The sequence below is a fragment of the Vidua macroura genome, chromosome 3 (assembly GCF_024509145.1).
Source record: "Vidua macroura isolate BioBank_ID:100142 chromosome 3, ASM2450914v1, whole genome shotgun sequence".
NCBI lineage: Eukaryota > Metazoa > Chordata > Aves > Passeriformes > Viduidae > Vidua > Vidua macroura.
In genome coordinates, this window is record NC_071573.1 from 8,331,980 (window position 1) to 8,354,758 (window position 22,779).

General features: G+C 42.5%; 1 protein-coding gene across 2 annotated transcripts in view; it reads right to left on the bottom strand.

The window, feature by feature from the left end:
- Nucleotides 1–2,602: 2,602 nt before the first annotated feature.
- Nucleotides 2,603–22,779, bottom strand: part of ISM1 (isthmin 1) — a 40,780-nt gene continuing 20,603 nt past the window's right edge. Inside the window, exons 2-6 of one of the 2 annotated variants that reach the window (XM_053974237.1) lie at nt 22,031–22,267; nt 12,696–12,963; nt 9,562–9,705; nt 7,448–7,537; nt 2,603–5,786 (exon numbers count right to left, since the gene is read on the bottom strand). In XM_053974237.1, the coding sequence (XP_053830212.1) occupies nt 5,269–5,786; nt 7,448–7,537; nt 9,562–9,705; nt 12,696–12,963; nt 22,031–22,267 (1,257 nt within the window). In that variant the 3' untranslated portion in view covers nt 2,603–5,268. Of the gene's footprint in view, nt 5,811–7,447; nt 7,538–9,561; nt 9,706–12,695; nt 12,964–22,030; nt 22,268–22,779 lie in introns of both variants that reach the window. The other variant, XM_053974236.1, reaches the window with a different exon arrangement.

Genomic DNA, 22,779 nt, shown 5'->3' on the forward strand with positions numbered 1-22,779 from the left:
GCCTGGAATATGGTGCCTGGACTGGGAACTGGTTCCCAAGCCTTCTCTGCTCCCCAAACTTTCTGACTCACATCCTGTATCCACCACCATGGTGTGCACATGCTGTCTCTTGCTTCAGGCATGTTTCAGAGTCTTACCAGAGTCCTCCTGAAATCCATAAGTGAAACACTGTTCCACTTTAAGCAAAGCATTGGTCAGACCCATAATAAACAGCAAGCTCTGACATTTAACACATGTAATACTGTTTGCCCAGTTTTAAAAAGGCAATATTATCTAAGCACTTCTCTGAAGACTAGAGCCACCCACGCTTAGCTGTGTTCAGTTTGGCCAGTCTGACCTGTGCAATATTGCTATCACTTCCAGAATATAACATTCTGAACCCCTTACAAACTGTGCAATGCACTGAATGAAAAGTTTCTCTGTATGTTTAAAAATCCCATCCCCCCCCACTCCCAGATCCTTTTTGTGATAGACAATAAATTAAGAAAAACTTTATAACTCCCTGAACTGATAGAAAATTAGCACAGTCATAAAAGGCCTCTGTGGCTTTAGCAGTGCAGCTGAAAAGGAAAAATGAATAAACCTGCCACTCATAAAGTAAGAGGCAGAGCTGAAGAATGACTGCTGCCATTTTAGCCTCCTGTCCCTTCTTCCCCCTGTACAAGTGCAAAAATAGCCTCATGCCCTGTGCAGGAGGCAAGGAAGTCGTCTGCTGTGGGACCCTTCCTGCAGGCACTGCTCGGCAGTGAACTGCTGTACAGCACATAACTAGAGGATATCCTAAATTAATTTGCATAGACATTTAAATATATGCATGTGTGTGTTTTCTGTATGAAATATGAAACCAGTGATTTCTTAGCCAACCCCTTAATTTGTCTGAAACAGCACAGGCATAATGGAAACTGCCCACACATTTTTCCATTACAAGTTACAAAGGTAAAGAAGCGGGAAGTTGGTGATAGAAAAACACATGCTCTTTCAGCTGGCACAGAAATGCCACGGAGCTAGGTGGCAACACACACTCACTCCAGTTTGCTGGGAATATTTATTCTGGTGGTCTTCTTGCTGTGTCATGTCTGTTCTGGTGGTCTTCCTGCTGATGTTCTCCCTCCTCAGCACGCTGGGTTCTGTGTGTTTGGAGGGGAGGGATATGGCCATGCTGGTGCTTGTGCAGGTGGATGCAGTGAACATGAAGAAATTCGAGTTTGTCCATATGTGTTTTGCAGGTTTCCTCCTCTGGGTGACAAAAAGCCTTGCCATGTCACTGCCCCTTGTGTAGTGCTGCATGGTCCCGTGGGTGACAGTGGAGCTGCAGAGTAGCTGTGCCTGGGTGGGTTATGAACAGGCTCCCTGCCCTGACAGCTCCCTGCCTCTGCTAGGAACAGCAGGCGCCAGGTTTCTGCGTGGTCTGTCCAGCCTGAATGTGACTTTCTCCAGAGATGGATGAGTGTGTGACTCTGCTGCTGAACGTAAGCCAAAGCCAAACTGCTGTGAGCCATGTTGGCTGCTGGGCAGTTCCAGGCATGTCCTGCTGGAGAACAAAGGAAAGAGAGAAAGGGAAGGCCTGGGGAGCACCAGTGGCTCCTCAGAGGAGGCAGCTCCCTGGGCCATCTCTCAGCTCTCCCTCACTCCCTTCCCACCACTAACAAGGGAGACACCACAAATAAGACACCATGACATTAAGGCCTTGCCATTCAGGCAGGGCAGATTCTTCAACAGGAAAAGGTAACTTTCCCCCTTTCCTGCCTTCAGCTGGTGTGGCCTCACTCAGATCTAAGTGTCAGGTGCATCAGCAACTCATTGCAACCAGCCCTACAACCTCACTGTGATTGCTGTATCTGGAACAGCCCCCTGAGCTCACCAGCATTTTTCCAAAGAATGCCTTGTGTTGACAGTGCTAACCAGTCTGCACAGTGGGAGGGGGGAAAAGCAGCTGGTAACTAATGCAGGGCTGTGGGGATTCATGGATGTGTGTATGGTTCTGGTTTTGGCTATATTATCCTATAACCCATATGCATCACTGTGGGTTATGTTAGTGGAATTTTGCTGCTCAGCAGCTGTCTGGGCAATGTGAAGCCAGGCCCACTCATCCTTTTAAGCATCAAAAGTACAATTCAATCCATTTATGGCTGCCTCAAGGCACTGCTCCACACATCTTTCACAGCAGCTGTGCCAGCTTGATTCATTCCCACCAACTTGACTCAGAAACTGTGCTGTAATCTGTTATCTGCTGATTGATCGGGGGTTAAAAATAACTTGACTGGTTCCTTGTTTCAGTTTGCCTGTTCAGTTATGCTTGTTTCAATCCCCCCCATGTCTTTGGTTGAGTGTTCCAATATGTCTTTTTTGTGGTAACGTAAGAAACATAACAACAGCTTCTCCTAACCACTGCCCTGTGCCTAGGAATGTGAGCCACAAACCCTTCCTTGAGTCTTGTTCTAATGTGAAGAGTTCTATACTTAAAAGACGGAGCTGAATTTGGCCATAGTAACCTCCATCACCTTGCTAAAATCTACTACACAAAGGCATTTAATGTACAATTTTGGTCACTGGAAATGAGATAAAGAAAACAGAAAATAAAATAAAATAAGCAGCCCAGCTCTGAATGGATCATAATTTATTATGAAGTAGGACAGATTTTGTTTTTAATAAAGACTGTTACTTGGGAGAACAGACTATCTCAATCTGCACTCCAGGACTCATCCTATGATGCACCTGGTAGGTCCTATCAGAAGTTATTTGGCTCCCTCAGAGTTTCCAGCCTTGACAAATTATGAGCGGTAGGACTTGAAACTTTGTGCGTCATTTCATTTATTAGAATAATTTTTCCTCTTCCCTGACACTTTATGTGCTATGTTCTGTATTAATAGTGTAGTAGCATTTCTCAATAGCACCATAACTTACTAATCCACAAAGGGCAGGGATGTGTTTTATATTTCAAGAATTGTGACCATCAGCTGTCTCATCTCTCTCCCAGAAACCTGAGAATGTTGTTCCCCCCCACATTGCTAAGTAAGAAGCAGAGCTTTCTTCCTGAAAATACCTGTCTTCCCTGTGAAGTGATCCTGGAGTTCCTTCTGCCTTTCATCCATCTGCTGTCAATTTAACTGGCTCCACGAGCTAGTGGCGCCTTCATATGACCTTGCAAGTATTTACAAAATCTGGTTTCTATAAAAAATAAGGGGTGATCCCTACGCTTACCCTCTTTCTCTACTAACCATGTTTTGTTACTACCAGCTTGTGCTAGAACATATCCGCGTCTTCCCCACCAACTCAAGTCTGGATCTGGGATGCTCCGATGACTTGGCCAAGTTTTCCAGCTGCTGAGGTTACCTCAGCAGAGCCGTCGCTGGCGCAGATGTGCAGTGCCTTTGCCCAGACCGCTGTGTTTCTGGAGACTTGGAGCATACTGCTGGGGCTGTGCAGCCCAGCAGATCTGGCAGAGCCTCCAGCACAGGTCAGTCTTGGGTGTGCATGGCCCAGACTGCCTTGAACGCCTGGTTTGCACCATCTGGGCAGACCAACACACACCTGGCCCAGCCCATGCCAGTGGGGTCGTTGTGCCTGTGTTAATGCCAGGGGCACCACGCACATGTCCATCCATGAGCTTGCAATCAACCTGACCTGAGAGGTCAACAGAGACATGGAAAAGATTTACAGGAAGCCATAGAAGGGTTTGGGTTGGAATGGACCTTAAATATCATCTATGTGTGTCTGTATATACTAGAGGGAATTGCCTTTTATGTTGGTCTTGAATCTTTGAGCTCAGACTGACTGGTCAGCTTTAACTCTGTGTGAGGTTCCATATATGTGTGTCAGACCACATAACCCCAAAACAGGCATTTCTCTAGTGACATTTAGCCTTAGTTTTCCAAATGAACACACTGACTTGCAGCAAGGCGGTCTTTCAGAGGATGGAACTGTAAGTATTTATTTACCCAGGGTGTAACTTTTATCTTTCATGAGAATGCAGATATGAGCTGCTTTATGACAGTTTGTAAACTTGCACTTTATAAAAATTTGGAGATAAAACCTTTGCCTAACAACAGTTGTGTTCTTGGAAATCAAGTTCCATCTACAGAAACCTTTTATGTTAGAGATACATCCCACATGTGAGTCATTGTTACAATTCAATAAATACTTTACAAAAATAATACTAGCTTTTTTTTTAAAAAATTAAGACACTTTAAGACACCAGTAGTTCCTCCCAGAAAGCTTCCCTTAAAGAATAGCTTCTTCTGTAGGACACTGCATTCAGCATGAGAAAAATGGGGCAAAGGGCTGGTTGCATCTTTTATCCCAGGGAACTTGTGGATTCCAGTTTTACTGTTCTCTAAAATAATAAACTTCCTTTTCTAAAAAGAAAGAAGTAAGCAGATCCAAACATTCTTCATATTAAAAACTGGAAAGGAACTGTGATCTTTTTGGTTCTTTAACATGGATTCCTTCTCTGCCCTCACTCCTCTAAAGACTTACAGCATGCTCAGTTCACAGGTTCACAGCTGCTCTGGAGACGTAAGCCCCAACAGATGCAGCTCTGTATCAGAGATGTCTCCAGGAGGGGGCTATTTGTAACTCTTGCAGAAACACTGCACCAGGACATTATCTGGCCTGTAGGAAAGCCACAGCTACATCTTCCTGCAAGCCTACCCCAGGTGGACTGCAAATACCTGAGCTAGAAGGTAACAGGAAGAATTTCAAGAGAAAAATTGGTAGGGATTTTCTATATTCACTTTTGACTATCACCCTTCCAAAAAAAATTCTTTCCTCCTTAGATATGACTGGTCATGAAACCAATTATAGAGAAAACTGATGCTGTAGGTGCATTAATCTTGTAAACCATTCCCATATGGAAGAGTACATTCTTCAATCCTATTGTTTATAACAACTTTTAAGTATGTGCCTCCTCAGCTGGGGCCTTGGGGCCTGATGGTGATGGCAGCTACCCTCCACCCCCTTCATTAGGTTACAGATGGGAAATAAAATGAAATGCACATTATTACATGAACGTTATTGCAGTATAAAATCCTATCAGGACAAGACTTATGTATGTCTGTATGCAAAAATATGTGTGTGTGAGACAGAGAGATATGTGTTTATAAATTACACACACTGTGAAAAATACTTATGTATTATATTACAACTATATACATTCATCAGAAAGGAACTGACCAACCCCTGTCGAGGAGCCAATGCAGCAGCCATCATCAGTTCTTTGGCATCCAGGAAACGAATGCTATTTTGCATCTGAAGAAAAGGAAAATCTTCTCAGTATTCCCTTGCTTCTTGAAACTGCTTGTAGTAGTCTTCGTCTGATGGGTTTTCTGTACACTTCTGCCCATTGTTGGGAGGCCGGGCTTCATTGTAGCGGCTCCAGTCACCTTTGCATATGATCCAAGGCAGAATGTCCACTTTGTAGTGGAGTTCTGCTGAGAATTCGATGCTGATCAGGTTTGGTGTTCCTGCCCCTTTGCCCCTGGTGATCAGCTGCATGTTATCATCATAGCAGCAGTGCTGCGCTGCAAGCGTTGTGCTCTCCAAAGACAGCATGGAGCGGATGCAGTATCGTGCTGTGGGCTTATAGATCTCCAGTTTTTCCTTTGGACCACTCGCATCCTTCCAGCGGAAGTTTTTCCTCTTAAGTCGGTCAAAGATTTCAGCAGTGCTGTATGCAACTTCTCTGGGGTAGGAGCATGGGCAGCTGGGAAGATCGTTGACCACTTTGTGCATATATTTCTTCAGGAACTCGCTCTTGCAGCTCATCCATCTCTCACAGCTATCAGTATCTGTTTCAGGGCAGGAAATAGAAACTTAAGATACATTAAGCAGCATCCACTTGGTGTGATCAGTGATAGCAACTGAGTAAAGTGTAGCTGTTCAGCACCAGTGCTCTGCTGTAGAAAGAAAGGGCAATCACAGTTTGCTGCCCTGCCCACAGTGTATTGCTGTGCTGTCTTGTCAGATAAAGAAATCATATGTGACTGATTTCAGTGCCTCAGGCAGTGCTAGTCTGAATTACAGTGCAGAACCAGGCCAGTAGGAATCTGTGACACTTTTTCTACCTGGAAAATTCTAATTAAGCTACTGATATCCCCATGCAGCACAAGAGACACTACCGTGGGTTCGTAAGCAGCAGAAAAAGGGAAATCACAATGATCTGATGCCAGTCTCCAGTTAGAATCCTTAGTCAGAACACACTCAACAGGGAAAATGGCAGTCAGATGATGATGAAGGATTAAGTTTCAGATAACACTAGAGATTACAAGGTGGCAAGCAAGGCCTGTATTACTCTTTTTGAAGTACATTTTAGACCTTAATTCAGCGTTTCTTTAAAAAACAAATATTTTTTTCTATTTGATATTCACTTTTCAAGCATTAGTATCTCAAACATGGAGACTGACATCTTATCTTGCAAATGCAGCCAAAAGTGATTCAGGTTCTAAAAGGGCATATGTGATATAACATCAGAGTGGCCATGCATCAGCAGGAGTTTATGGTGCCAGAGGCATGACATATAGCTGGGATTAAAGAGATTTGTAGACCAGTAGCATATTTAGTACTAGCACTTCATTATTTTGCAAGACTCTTGGGAGAATCCAGGTAAACATCCCCTACCTAAAACATTATTTAAGGTGTCTATATCATCCTATGGGCTATCAAAAACCACCTGCATATCTTGCTCCACACTTACTTTAAGAGGACTCTGCAGGAGAGTATCTAACTGGGACCTAAAACTCTTACAGCACACATTCTTGCAAAATATTTACTTAGTGATCTGTGTCCTGTTTTTCTATCTCCTTAAAGAGTCTCATCCTGGCTGTCATTAACTATTGTGCTCTGCCGCCATAGTAGGGAGGTGCTGGGTTACACTATTTATTCAATTAATCCAGCATCCAGTGTCTCTGAGTGGCCACACTATGGTTTTATTGAAGGAACGAAATCAGAACATTGCAGATGTTGGACTGAGTTTTAGATAGTTCAGAATCAAGCCATGCCCTATAAAATTGCATTGGCTACTCCCACTGCAGCGTACAGAACTATAAAAGCAATGCATGCTCATAAAAGTCATTGTCTTTTTTTCTGATGTGACAACTCTATTTTTTTATATGAAATGAAAATGCTTTTATAGGGTCTTCCATTCGAGGCTATTTAATCAAAATAGTAAAGAGTGTTTGATTGTTTCCCCCCTCCATTACTGTGGAGTCTTACAGCTCTTTTCTGAATTAGGACAACAAATAACCCTTTTATGATGAAACAAGCACAGTACTTAAGGGGTGAAAGATTCTATGACCAAAGCAAATTTTCAGATCACAAACAGGAGCAAGATAATAAATGGCTGTTACTATTGACATTTTTAATGCTAAACTCAGTATCTTGATCCCACAGAACTAAGAAAATCCTAAGGAATTCTCTTATCTGTTACTGAAGGATTGACTAGGCTGCTTACCAACTTCAAACAGTTTGGTTGCATTGAAGTCTTCACTCCCTGCAAGTAAACTCACTTCTGTGGCAGCTGTCCGGAAGGTATCTTCGATCCCTAAGACAAACACGTGTTAGTGGTGCTGGTGTTTTCCCATTAAAATACAATGGAACCAGCTGCCTCCTTGCCACCCCTTCTTCCCCAGGCTCTGCAAGGTGCTTTGTTTTGGCAGGGAACCATTCTGAAATTGCTGCTGGACTATTCCTTTAAAACCATAATGACCAAGGAATCTGAGCTGTTAATAAGGTAAAACAGAGTGACAGGCCTGAAGACAGATGAGGAAGATCATCTCTGTACACGGGCAACCATTTCTCAAGGAAGAATGATGCTGTTACAAGAAGACTGATGCTTGTTGGTCTCTCCCAGTGCCAGGAAGTTAAAAGGTCTGAGTAGGCAAGAGATAACCAACCTCTTCAAGCAATTCCATCCCCACCACTTACAGCTGTCAAATAAAATATCAGGATCTCAACATATCAGGATTTACCAGCAGCCTCCAGTTAATTGTTCGCTACCAGTTGAGAGATACAGAGATTGCCAGAAAAATGATCTTGCCAAAGTAAACATCCTTTTATTGCTGCTTTAGTTCAGCCTATTGACACGCCTAGCATTTCTGTGCCATGTAGGCTTAACACAAGTAGGTTTTAGTTTTTTTTTTTCCTTTCCTCTCCATTGAATTGAAGACCTCTAAAGAGAACTGAAAGATCTTTAATAAGTGATTACTATATGGTTAATAATGAAGTCTATTCACCATCCATCTTTTTGCCAATGAACTTTCTCCTGATCTCCTGAATTGGGGCATAATAGTGGCTTGCAAAACTTCAAAACAGCCTCAGGCCAATTTTCAATAAAATTATCATAGAGTTTTGCCTTAACTTCAGCACTAGATGTAGAATAATAGATACCCAAGAACCCATTACAAGGCAGTAATTCACTGTTGGAATTATAAACAGCAGAAGCTGAGCTTTCACCTTGTAATTTCAAAAATGTCAGCACAGCATCAAAGAGAGAATATATTTTGCTTGCTGATTGTTGGAGGTCTGTTATATGACATAATATACTCTCTCAAGTTTTCCACTTTTTGGTGCTAGCTGGTAATAAATGCTAGAGAATATAACTGGAGGTTACTTGCTTTCTTCTGGAATTAACTCATTGAGGTTTTAGACTGTATGAGAGCATGCGGAAACATTTTTCCCTGAACTGCCTTGCAGTTGTTGCTTTGCAATGGAGACATGAATCTATCTGTGAGAAACTTCTCTCTAAATCTCTCACCAAGTCTTCTAAGTCTCCTCTCCAGCACTGCTGACATTTCACTTCCCATTAAAAAAAGCCTAACCTCCAGTTTAAGAATTTCTGCCTTTCTGAGTCATTAAGTAAACTGAGAATAATGCATACCACCATGACTTGTGTTTTCACTTCTCTCTGATCTTGGGAAGTAATGAACTTGCACCTATTCCCTGTATTGTAGCAGCTACTGCATGACAAATTGGTCTAAATTTAAACACACAGCAACATTTAAAAAACAGTTTTCCATAGCGGCTTCAAATTTTCATGATGTAGGCTTGAGTGCTCAGCTCTGATTTTGCCAAAGTGAAGACTGTGTGATGGTAAAGACACTTCTAAGGCAAGGTTCCTTAGACATATTTTCTGAATATATTCAAGCCAAAACTATACATTCCTTCATCCCTGTTCACAATGCAAGCAATGCCATCCACTTCATAGCAAAACAGGAGCTCATTGAGGTAACAGCACAGCTGGCTTGAAATTCTAAAACAGCTCCAAATTTGTTTAAAGGAGTAGATTATACCCTTTAGAATACAAAATGTCTGTGCACAAAAATGACTGCCATGACCTAGAGAAAGCCTGTACTTGTCTTTTAAGTCCCAGGGGATGGTGGACTGCATCTCGCAGTTTATCATTACTATGAATAAACGGCATTGAAAATCAGTGTGTCTTTTCCCACCGGAAGCCTTACCTTGCCACAGAACATACAGGCCCCAGGCTTTGTGTGCAGGAGGGCTCTCTCTGCCCCTGCCCACCTGTCCCTGCTTCCCCTGGCAGCACTTCCCACGACCGGTTCCCACCTGGGCAGTTGGGCCTGTCACAGGTCCGGGACTCGGTGGCCGTGCAGGCGTATCCACAGGACCGGGTGCGCTTCTGATTGCCGCTGCCGCAGGTGACGCTGCACAGGGACCATGGGCTCCAGTCGCCCTCACCATCGATGTAATCTGTGTGAGGACAAATGTGAGGAAGGAAATGAGGAAACAAAACTCCTACTACCCAAAACTACTGTGTAGTGTTTTTTATTAAGAAGGCAAATCACGAATGGGATCCAGATGTCTCTACCTGAAGCTTGGGCCGAATGCCAGGCGCAAGCCTGCTGTTTAAATGGTTTTCACACTTGATGCTCCTCAGGGAAATGCACGCAACATTATTTGAAAAAATATTTCCTTTCTCTTTTGACCTTTTGGCTGCTGAGGATCCTCAGCTGCAAAGCTCGGTCATGAACTAACAGTACACATCTATCCACGTCACTTCCCTGCATATAGGAATGTATTTGTGGACCAAAGACTAATCAGGCAAAGGATAAATTCAGTTTTTGTTTTCATCTTTTCAAAACACACAACAGTACTCAATTTTTGAGCAAGATACATGTTGTTGGGCTATGGGAAGCTAAGGGTCATGAGTGAAAATCGCAATTTTGTTTTTCAGTCCCTTGAACAGGGAACAGATATTTCAGGAATACTGCCATGAGAACAGGGAACTGCATGCTTTTCTTGCACCAAGAACAACAGGTGATATTTAGTGTTTCATGTGAATTATTAAATGACATCAAATCTGACTGTTTACTACAAGGAACCTTATGAAAAAGAAACATGATTTTGTTTTCTTCTGGCAGACAGCCAAAGGCACTGGACACCAGGTCTGCATAACAAAAGCTGATGCTGCTGTAAGTACCTAAACCCTTCACAAACAGCCTTTTGTGTGCTGTGTAAACTGTTGCACATCCCACCTGTGAAGACCACCAAACAAAGCCCAAGAACCTGTCCCAGCTTTCTTGCCTTCCCACTGGCCTCCCTAGCTGAGGGAACATTTGGCTTAATGGTTTTCTCTGCAATCTACAGGAGTTATTTTACTGTGATCATAACTTGCAGCTGTAGCTCCTTTGGGTTACACCACCGCTGATAGCAAAGCAAAATCTGGTTTAGTGGCTCTGAGGCAGCCCTGCTCTACAGCTATAGGTAAGAGTACCTAAGCTACAGGAAGACCCAGGGAGGATTCCTGCCTTCCCTGATCTCTGTGCTACATGTGATTCCTGCTCCCCACCAGGGCCATGCTGTCTGTGGGCTTCCTGAGCTGGTTAGCAGAACACGTAACTTGATTTGTTCCATATGTAACGACTGACAACAACTCTGTGGGGTGCTATTAAACATTTATTGCCAGGAGTATGGGAAGGTTATATATCTCACTCAGAGCAAGCTGCCTAGATGTGAGTTCCTCATGGCAAGGACCTTATGTGTTTCTTCTCCCTTTCTGACAGGGCTGATGATGGGGAAGCCACCACTCTGGAATCAGGCGTCTGCGGTGGGATGTGGGTGTGAACATGGCTAATGTCAGTGTGCAAGACCCGTGGTTCTGGGATTTGCCAGCAGGTAGGCACCACAACAGTCAAAAAAAGGCATCAGATGTCTCAGATGTGATTTGCCCACTATGCCTGGCCCTGCTCTTCTTCCCAGCTCTTTTCCAATCTTTTATCTACATGTGGTTGGCCAGGAGAGGGGGAGGTGCGCAGGTGCAATGCCTCTCAAACTGCCCAGCCCAGAAGACCCAGGAAGGGCAGTGGCAGGAGGGGAGAGAGACACACACAGGAAAGGTATGAACAGGCCAGTGGGTGGAATATCTACACCCCTCATGGGCAGGATCTGCTACTACATCCTCCTGGACAAGGCCAGCATTTTAGGTTAGACAAAAGGCCAGGAGTTGTTTCCAGTTAGCTGGATGCTCTGGTGTGCAGCAGGGAGCTCTAGGATAATTTTTAGAGCTACCTACCTAGCGTTTACAGTGCACTATGAAGCACACTACTGAATATACCATGTTAGCTTTTCAGCTGCAGCTCAACCTGTTCTTCGTACTTGCATATTTGTAAGTCTTACTATGATTTTTCTATCATAATTATTTGTGAAAACAATTTTATTTAACTTACATGAATAATTACCTAAGATATGAATTCTTGGCAATAAACCCTGCTCACAAATAAATGTAGGTGCAAAAAGAAAGGATGGACTTTAATCTTCTGGCCACAAAATTTAAAACATATGTATGTGTTTAAACACACTATTCCATAAAAACTCTCTCTTCATTTTTAAGATTCTAGTACTCCAAGTCAGTCAAATAATGGAAAAACAAGTTTGTTTTACCCAGGCACTCTGCAGCATCTGGGGAATAACAACAGAAATGCCAGGGTAAAAGTACCGTGGCTTTGACACCTTGTTCTGACTAAAAGTAGTCTGTATTTACACACAACTTAAATTCAAGGGGCTCTTCCTGTGAGCACAGTTTAGCTCACCTCCCTTGGGTCATTCCCATGTGGATAGTCACAGCCTGTAAGGGCAATGAATAGCTGTAGCTCTTCTCTGTTTCTAGTTTCTGCAACTATTTCATACAACAAGCTGAAAACAATTGTTTTCCCCATCACACATCTGGAAGAATATTACACGCACAAATACACAATGTTCCTGCTGCACATGCCACTCCCCACACATGCACCAACATAACTCATCTTATTTGTGTATCCACCAAACACTACCACATTTCAGATCTTGCTTATTTATGCAATAGTTATATTCTGGTTCCCAAACCACCACACGATTCTAAATTTGTACTTACCCTTACTCTAAAAATAAATATGAAACCTTGTTTCCTCTACTTTTTTAAAAAAGCACACATTGGACTGAAAAAGGCCCTCATACCAGTTACCCCCAGAAGGGATAACTGGTATGATTTTCAAGATTATAGATTTACTAGTGGAATGCAGCTACCACAGTACGGCTTGTGCATTTGCACTGATTTGTATTTGAAAGCTGATGAACAAAAGCCACATGTTGAAAAATTCTATTTTGCTTGGCCTGCTCTCAGCGATGCCTCACCATTCTCATTTCCCTCATGGTTGTTTTTACAATCCCAAGATGCCCATACGAGGCCTGGAACACAAACCTACCATACTCTGGCTGCTCCTTGGACTCAAATGTCCGGTGACTGGGTGCATGACCATCCCACCCACCGAGAGGGTTTAGGAAGTTGCTGTCCTCCGTAGTGCTGTCATACTTGTAGTCCTGGTCACCGCTGCTCATGCGAGTCAGTGTCGAGGACCTCTGCCACCAGTTCCTCCAGTCGGGCGATGGGGCTGGCCAGCTGGGCTTGCTGCTCTCCTTCTGCAGATCCTTGTCCGTCTCTGTGTCAGGGCTATCCACCACTTCAATGGTAACCTGTGGGATTCAAAACAGACCAGTCTGACTGTCAGTGCCTCCTCTTTGTCAGTGGGAAACCTTCCATACAGCAAAGACAAGGTGCTGCCTGGCAAAGGGGCTATGCAATACCATGGGTTTGGCATGTTGTAAACCATATGCAGATTACTGAGCCCAGAGACGTGCAGAGGCTGAGTGATTCCTTCTGCTACCTCTGCTGAATCAGACCTCGGAACCAAGGCTAGGAAAAATCCTGCACAAAATAATAACCCACGCTGTGCCTAAAACCCTTGCAGCAGAACATATATGACCAGGAAAAAGAAAACCAAACCTGTACTCTATGCTGAGGCTGAATTTGAGGCAAGCATGAAGCACACTAGTGTGCAGAGCCTCTTCCAAGGACTTGGGCTGACTCAAGATAAGCAAAGCCATGTGTGTGAAGGTTAAGATGCAAAGCCCAGGTATTGCTGGGTTTGCATCTGTCTTGCCCCTCTGGCAGCAGCCCAGCTGTTACTGCTGCATGAAACCACACTTTGTGGCAGTGATGGGAGCCAGAAGCTCCTCTGACCATTGCTGAGTAAGCCACTTGCTGCAAAACCCTTTAAAGTAGGTCCTTTTGTCATGCTGGAAGAGTATAATGACCTGTTATGGTCAACCTGTTTATGGTTTCTAACAGAAGCCCAGAACCAAAATACAGAATTTGCTGCCCTATTCCCTCACAGACATCACAAGTGTCAATATCATTCTGCATAGAAGCAACCTTTGATTATTGCTTTCTGTGCTGAACAATGTGTAATTGTAAAACTCTTGGATAAATACCGTGTGTGCATATAGGTGGCTATTTAGGTAGAAGCAGAGACTAGCCATCAGAAACCTTGGCTCTGTGAGTCATGCGAGCATTGGCTGGCCACAGATAGATCATAAAATGCTCTGATGTTTCATGCTAACATGGTTCAGTGATTACACTGGACTGGCAAAACAACCAGAAGTGACTGTCAGATATATCTATAATGTTTAATAGGTACAGAGGCATTCTCAGCCTTTCAAGATGGTACACAATGAAAATCAGGTTGTATAAAACAGAAATCACGTACTATTATGCTAAAAGTAATTTACACCGCTCTGTGGATGTGCATTGTACATAAAATATTCATTTTATACAATTGTTATTACTAATATCACAAGACACACACAAGAAAAAGAAAGAAAAGGTCACAGCTACCTATGATCCACAGACTGTGACATAGGAAGCAAAACACAACTGTCATATCTTCAGAGCTGCAAACACAAATAATGCCCACATATCCTTTCTTTGGAGACAGGAGATTTTGAACCTATTTCATGCTTTGCATTTTACCATAGACCAGGCCATTGAAATGAAAAAAACTTACAGGCTACTATGAAGCTCCACTGGGAAAAGAGCAAGAGCAAGGGAAAGTGCAGTAGTCAGCCTAATAGCATCTTTACACAAAGGGTATTTCATTCCCAGCCTAAATGTGGAATTGGAACTATTACTTCATTAAACCTCAGTTTCTACAGACCAAGAATTAAAATGGATTTCATAAGCTTGAAAACATCAGAGTCAGTTCAGGGATTCAAAATTGTTACCTCTATCCAAGCAAAACAGAGTTTTCACAATAAATGAAAGGAAATCGCCTTACTGAGCAGCAAACACTGCCAGTGGTGGGGCTTAGTACTCCCCACTGGAAATCAGTACAGCTCTAATACTTTAGCAGCAAGTGTTTTTAGGACCACACTAACTTTCTGAGCAATGACTCAGCAAAGTGGAAAAAAACAAATCCTCTGATTTAAAAAAACAATAATTGCTCCATATGCTTTGATAATCTGTAGCTGTATGAAAGTCAATCAGCATGAACTGGCATTATTTCAGCTAAGGACAATTTGAAGAACTACAAGAACTTGATTTTAAATAATGATTGATGATGCCAACTCAGCTTAAGGAAAAGAGGGTTTGCAGGGACAGAGAAACGTTTGCTGAGCTTGGTGCTACACTGGGGAGGAAAGGCAGGTGGAACACACACGCTTCCAGTGTCATCAGATCCCGCCAAATCTCCAGCGGCACTGCCACTAACTTACTTCCAAGACTGGAATATCTGTGCAATCAGCCACTTCAATCTGTTTTTACCTCTGAGGACGCTTATTAAAAAGGCCTCTGAAATGAGTTTTCCAACATACAGCCAATTTAAAAATCAAAAACAGCAGAAACAAAATCCAGTGTGGTAGTCTGACACATATCTATGTTCCCCTCTCCACTGCTTTAAGTTTTGATTACCAAGGTGTTTATTGTAGAATAAAAATCATACAGTGAAAGAAATTCTGCAAAGAATCCTGGGATTGTCCGAACTGCCACTCTTGGAAAGTAGAAGCCAGCTTCAATCAGCTCTGGTGTTTTCAGGGACTTTGCTTAATGGACCTTCCAGAGGCTGGGAGGAAATCAGTGCATAATCCTAGTAATCCCTCCTCCACCCTATGACCCAAGTTAGGGCAGAATAGTGAGAAGAGACTGCTCTCTTATCCCAGTCTAAAATTTTGAAAAATGAGCTTTCACTGAGTTCTTCCCAGTACTTACAGAGAGACTTACAGTGTTAGTCCATGACTGCACTTACACATATACTTGTACACATACATAGCGCTGAAATACATAACTTGTGTGATCAGTTTCTATACTGGGGACTGTTTATAAAAAGGAATAAAGAAATCAGGAATTAGAGAATAAAGATCAAGAACTAGAGTAATACAAGCCAGGCGTTTAGAGAAGCTCTGGAAAAGCTTTCATACTGTGTAAGTATTCCAACAAAAACATGTTCTCTTAAAAATTAAAAACCAGATCTGGTTTAGCAGTTCTATCTTGGAGCCCATTTTAGAGGCTGATTTCTTCTTCCAGTGATTATCAAAACTGTAAAGATTCTTTTTTCTCAAGCTTCCCAAAATGTCTGCGGTAACAGAGTTCTTGTATAAATCCACAATCATCCCCAGAAGTATTCAAACCTAAAATAAAGCCACTTTTACGGTTGTATGAGCTAGGAATAAGGACATTAAACTGAAAACTGTTAAAAGCAATTGGCGTAGGCACATTAAAACAACAGATTTGCAATCAATTTCTTATGAAACAAGTGTATCATGCACAGATGTCTCCAGACACCAACATCCAATTTTCTCCTGGCCAAAAATATACAGAAGATAAATATTATCCCAGCCTTCTAGAGTGCACAAAAAGTTCTGTGTTCTTTGTCCTCTTTACTGAGGCAATGTTTCTGAATTCACTTTACTGGTGTAAACATTGCCCTAAGTGACTAGAAGATTATATTTCAGGAAGAACTATGTTTGTGATGTTGTGCAAGCAGCGGATCCTACAACATTTCTATCCGTTTTTTTTTTCATGCAATCGATGCAAATTTTCAATACAGAACTTGCCATTCTGGGTAAGATATACATGTGCAAGTCAGCAATAAGGTAAGTATAACAGGAGAACAGAAACAAGTTCAGTATGAGGTTGAAATGGTACGTCTGGTTTTACATCACATAATTTTGATTAAAATGCTATCAGCAGTGACAGTAATTTACTTCCAGTTGTGTCACGTCACTTAGAACAGTTTCTGGACTTGAAAAGTGAAGGTCCCTCAAGCTTTGTTAGGAGCAAAGAAGACAATGTGATTTGAGACCTGAAATTTCTATTTAATGTTGTCAATTCAATTTGCAATCTCTGATGAGCCCAAATGAACCCTAGAAATAAAAATGTGTTCTAGCTCTGAATTCTGCATTCTGCAGTGAGCTCTTGTTACAGCACGACATAAAGAAACCTGCACAGCTCTGGTATTGACAGTGGTTTAACCTTGGCCCCCTGGACTTTGGCTCTACCTACACAGGCCTCTCCAGTTGGCCAGAGGAACAACCAGTTCCTGCAAGGCTCCACTGTGCTTCCAGTGATGCACCTGGCAACAACTGCTTTGCTACTACCTCAAGGTATTAAACCTTATAGGCCTTACAAGAAACAAGCACTGCTGGAGCCCTCTGGCTCTTCCTGTGCTAAATTAGAGATGAGACTGGTAGGACTGGTCAGACACTGTTGAGTCTTCTGTGACAATACCAAGAGGGTGTTGCTTTCCCATGCACTGAAACCAGCAGCTTCAAAGGAGAAATATAAATGATAGCTAAAAAATACATCTAATAAAATGTATGAAAAGTGACATTATGATGCAGGTGGACGTGAAGGAAATGGCCATGGGTGGACCTGGAGAAGAGTTGAGGCTTGCAGTTCTTTTTTCAAAGCAGATCATACAGCCTTGTTTCTCTGTAGTTGTTCCTAGAGTGGGTGGTTTTGTGTAGATGTGTTTCTAAGAGAAGGTAGTAACCCAGTAGGTATCAAAGAGAGAAAATAGGTAACAAGTAGATAATAAAGCTAACATAGCAGACTGGAGTGGTGTGACTGGTGAATATGGCCACAGGCCTCATGGCAAACAACAAAGACGAAGCAGGCATTAACTTCTTCTGCTTTAAAACCATTCCTGTCAATTAACAAGGATATCAACATGGTTTTAAACAGGAATCCTACCTGTTTCTGTGCAATTTTCACCCAGAACATGTCACCTCATCAAAATGTTTAACACATGCATTACAACTGGAGCTCACCCAGCTGGGTTTCAGCTCTCTTGGTCATGAAGCTTGACCAAGATCTAAGTTTAGTGAGGAAAATTAATATCAACAAAATGCCCTTATTGCCCAAAGAGGTTGTGAACTCCCCATCCCTGCAGATATGACAAGGCTGGATAGGGCTCTGAACAACCTGATCTAGTGGAAGGTGTCCCTACCCATGGCAGGGGGACTTTAACCTAGATGATCTTGAAGGTCCTTTCCAACCCAAACCACTCTATGGTTCAATGAGTTTTCCCTTTTCTGCTCATTTGTCATGGTGTCAAGCACTGCCGGAGAATCAGCAAAGCAGTGCAACAACAGAGCAGCACACTACCTGACCCTGTTTTCAGTACATAAACCTGGGAAATCACTAAGAAAAAGAAAAGGTGAGGGACAAAAGAAAGAGTTCAATTGCAGGTTGAAACATCTGGCTACAAATAGAGAGTTGGCTGCAGAAAGTGGAGAGGTTATAGAAGGCTGTTTGGAACAGACAAGAAAAATCCATCAGAAATGGAAAACAGGCAGGTTCCTGTACACCTCCCATGTGACTTCATTCTGGTGCTCAGGGGAAAGAACAATTCTGACTTTGAATAATAACCCTGACCAATTACAGGGTCTGCATAGGCATCCATTGGCTGGTCTGTCAAACAAGTGCAAACCTAGACAGCTGAGATTTTCCACTTGTGAAAGGAAAAAAAAAAAGTATAATCACAAAACCAAAAGTTTTTGTAATCACCTTCTCATCTAGAAGTCTTCCAGGCATTGACAGAAACGTTAAAATGACAAAAAAGAAAACAAAATACCCCAAACCAAGCAGCCAGTCTGTGCTCAACAGCAGTGACTGTGGTTACTCTCAACAACCAGTGTGGAAGCATAGCTGAAGCATAAAATGCCACTTTAAATGATGGGCGATTTTACAAGGCTAGAACACCACAGGAAGGCCAATAAAGGTGGTCCTGGTCATGTGTGCAAAGAGTCATATTAATTTGGATTACTGCAGCTCTGACTGTTGCTTCTGAGGGTTTTCCAGAGACAGTCTGCTGTCCTTACATTATCATCTGATAAATACGGTGGTACCTGGGGTAATCTGAATTCCTCTGATGGTGTTCTGATACTCTTAGTTCATCACTAAAAGAGCACATAGCAGGGCATGACACAGCAAGCACCATCTCACAGGAACCAGAGAAGAAATGGCCCTAAAGAGAACTCACTGGAGCATTTTTTCCACCTGCTTTTTTGGAAGAATTTTATGCCTCTTTCTTAGAGTTTTAATTCCCAAGTATAATTTCCATTTTAAAATGTTATTTTTGGTTTATGCAGTAGAAGGAAAAAGAGGTTTTGAGTCTTTGACAAGAAAATATGGCCATTGTGCTATCTTAAAACAGAGGCTGTTTTCTCCTATCCAGCCTCTCAGTCCTAGGAGGACTCTTTAAATCAACACTCCCAGAATTGTAACTTACAGATCTGGCAGCCATTGTGAAAAAAGAAAAATAAGCATCAATTCTGCTTTCACCTGCCAAATAGCTGATGAGAAATTTGCAAGTCAACATATGTCTCTATTTCTGTTCAGGTCAGTATAGTACTGTTTAACAAGCAAGAATTCACTATAATCCTGTTTCTTTGTAAAAGAGTAGGCCAACTTTTACAACCTTTAGGCAAAAAAAATAAACTTTCTCTGACTCTGTAAGGAATTAATGGGAGTTTTATGTCCATGAGGCTTGACCAGCTGTAAGACTGTCAAACAAGAACTTAAAGAAGCTTTGTATAATCACTATTTACTCACCTAAATAAGCAGAATAAATTCAGAGTAAATAAAATGCAGAACTTAGGGAGCCTCTTTCTGAAAGGGCTCATCCTTGTGCACAGGGGCTCTGGGATCAATGTCGCCCCTTTCCAGTTTACAGGACCAGTCTTCCCAGTTCTCAGAGTCCAGCAAAACTGCTGACATAATTGCTAACAAATTTCCAAGATCGAGTGGTGGAAAAAGAGGTCATAGCAGCAGGAGTTACTGTGAAAACAAGCTGGGGAACTGTTTCCATCTCTTTTATCCCTGTGTCTAAACTTTGTATACTGTTACCACTCAGGAAAGGTTTTTGTTTCCTCCCGTCCTCCTCTGCAGTTTACATACTGCCTCATGCCACCATCTGGGGTCCCTATAGCTTCCAATCTTCCCTTCTGTCTTAGGTCACAAGATGTGACTAGGGGTGTGTATTCTGTTGCCATCTGTTAGAGGTGTGGCAGTTATCTTCTGTTAATTGGGCAGTTTTCTTTATCTCTTCCCCAACCAATCCTCCTTCTGGGAAATACTTTCTGTTAATGGGCCATTGAGTCTCACAGCATGACTGATAAAATTCCATCATCCCATTGTGAGATGCTCCGCCCAGAGGGCCAAGCATTCCTACCTGGATATAATCAGAGATTTGGAGCACCACAGGCAGCCAGCACTGGATTCTGGATTCCCAAAGCACTTTCTTCTCTGCTGTTTTCCCAAAAGAAGACAAGGTCCCTCTACACCACCACTGGACCTTCAGAGGAAAACTCTACCCTGCTACAGGATCATTGCTTCAACAAAACCACAGCTGGCACTGCAGGAGGACTGCAGCCACCATTTAATCCGACCGATACCAACACCCTGACCAACAGGGTGTCAGGTCATATTCTGACTCTGTCAATGTTGGGTTTTTTTGTACTTTTGCACTTGTATTTTAATTTTCCTAGTAAAGAACTGTTATTTCTATTGCCACATCTTTGCCTGAGAACCCCTTAATTTCAAAATTATAATAATTCAGAGGGAGGGTGTTTACATTTTCCATTTCAAGGGAGGCTCCTGCCTCCCTCAGCAGACTCCTGTCTTTACAAACCAAGTTACCTCCTAAAGCTTTCTGGAATGGTTCTACTAGCACAAGAGATGTGTTCCATCACTGCATGTTGAACACGTTTAGTCCTTTGGCCTGTCAAGTATTAGACCTGCCCTTGACCCCGAATCTGTGAGATTTCTTAATGGACCAGCTCATCTACGGTGAACACAAGGGAGCGATGCTGTAGAGGCAGCTTCTTCTCACCCAGTCATGGATAAGAATCATGCACTGGTTTGGGTTGGAAGGGGTCTTAAGGATCATCTCATTCCACTCCCCTGCCATGGTCAGTGATACCTTCCACCAGACCAGGTTGCTCAGAACCCCATCCAGCCTGGCCTTGAACACTTTCGGAAATGGGGCAGCCACAGCTTCTCTGGGCAACACCTGTGCCAGGGCCTCATCACCCTGACAAGAAAGAATTTCTTCCAAAAACTACTTGCTAAAACTACTAAACTTATCCTCTGCCAGTTTAAAGCCATTCTCTCTTGTCCTATCACTCCATGCCCTTGTAAAAAGTCCCTCTTCAGCCTTCTTGGAGCCCCTTTAGCACTGGAAGGCGCTCTAAGGTCTCCCCTGAACCTTCTGTTCTCCAGGCTGAACATCCCCAGCCTTTTCAGCCTGTCTCCAGAGCAGAGGTGCTCCAGTCCTCTTGAGCATGTTGGCCTCTCACCAGCAGATCTATTACATTTACATACGTACTTCTTAGACATATCAAAAGGATGGTAATTTTGTGGGCTGGGGGACTATAAGAAGCCAGGAATTAATTCAATCAGAAAACCAGATCTATTAGTGCATTGTTTTTATAAGCACATTTTAGGCAGAAAAACATTTGAATTTATTGTTTTGGTTAAAAAAGACTGCTTATTAATGCCAATTTTGCTTTAAGGCTCTGAATTAAAAACAAATCACTCATTTTTTCCTCTTTCCAATCCTTGAAGTTTCAAGATGCAAGTGGCTTGTAAGAGGCTGTTCCAAACACAAGAACAGTTTGAGGAATAACATATAACAAAGTTTTTTGCAGACAACTTTTTTTATACTACAAGCAGCTGCTACAGAAATTAACTCTAAGTCTCACTTACATACAGAGGAATGCATTTTGAGCTGAAACTGAAATGCTTGTTCTCTGTCAGCCTTTGGGATGGTTGCATTTTATAACAGCATACAAAATGCAAATCTGTTCACAAACAAATTTTACAACAGTAAATTGAATGCAGAAATTAAAATACCCATTTATTTTCAATGAAGGTAATATGCTCCAAAATGGCAATGACAAAGATGGGTTTAGTATCACAAACAGGTCTACATTGATCTCCACACTTATACAGTCAACATTATTCAAGAAGAAATTCAGAAAAAAAATTTGCAATATGTGCATTATCTTAGAGAGAAAAAGTATGTATTATATATATTTTATATATAATACTATATCACATTATATTGTACTATATGCATTCTCTGTTGGCAGAGATGGATTATTCTGACTGCTCATCATGGGAGCCAGGCTGGAAGTCATCTTGGCTCAGTAAAATAACTCTGTGTAAGTTATAAAATAGTCAGATGTTAATATAAATTTGTACCTGAATGTTGGGATTCTGCCCATTGATATCTGCTTTTGACAGGTCAGGGAAGTTTGGGAGGTCCAGGAGAAAAGACCTGGGTCCATCTCTTTGCAAGGACGTATGCCCGCTCTCCTGCCTGAACTGCTCCTTAGGAAATGGCCGATGGGCAGCCTGGAGATTGGGGTATTCTCGTTGCTCCTCGGGGTTCAGGGTGAAACTGTCTTCAGGAGAATGGTCCTCTGCAGTCAGTGTGTTCTGAGGAAGAAAAGCAAGGCCCAGTAATGACAACTGAGAGTGTGCAGTCCTGCCAGTGCCCCCATCCCTCCACTGGCTGCACCTTTACAGCACCCAGACCCACGGCTCACAACTGAGACACAGATCTGAAACCAGCTGACGCAAGATAAAACTGAGTCAGACTTGGGACTTAGTTCTTCCAGGCTCCTGAACCATTCCAGCCTTGTGGTGAGCACCTACACATGGACACAAGCATCAGACTTAAAACAAACCTAGAAACATGAGGCTCTGAAGTAACCCCGGGAAATCAAATCGTACCACATTAAACATGTCCCTAAAAATGCTGAAAGGCATCCATCTTAAATCATTTTAGTTTGCTTTGCTCCAAAGCGAAGCAAAAACACTGACTGCTAAGGCCATTTCAAAATTTATGGGATTAAAAGATCCTACTGCTGAGCTGGCAACCTCCCCTTCTCTCCCCTCAGTGTGCAACAACTTCCATCTCGTCTCTGAGTTCCTCACCCAATTTCTCT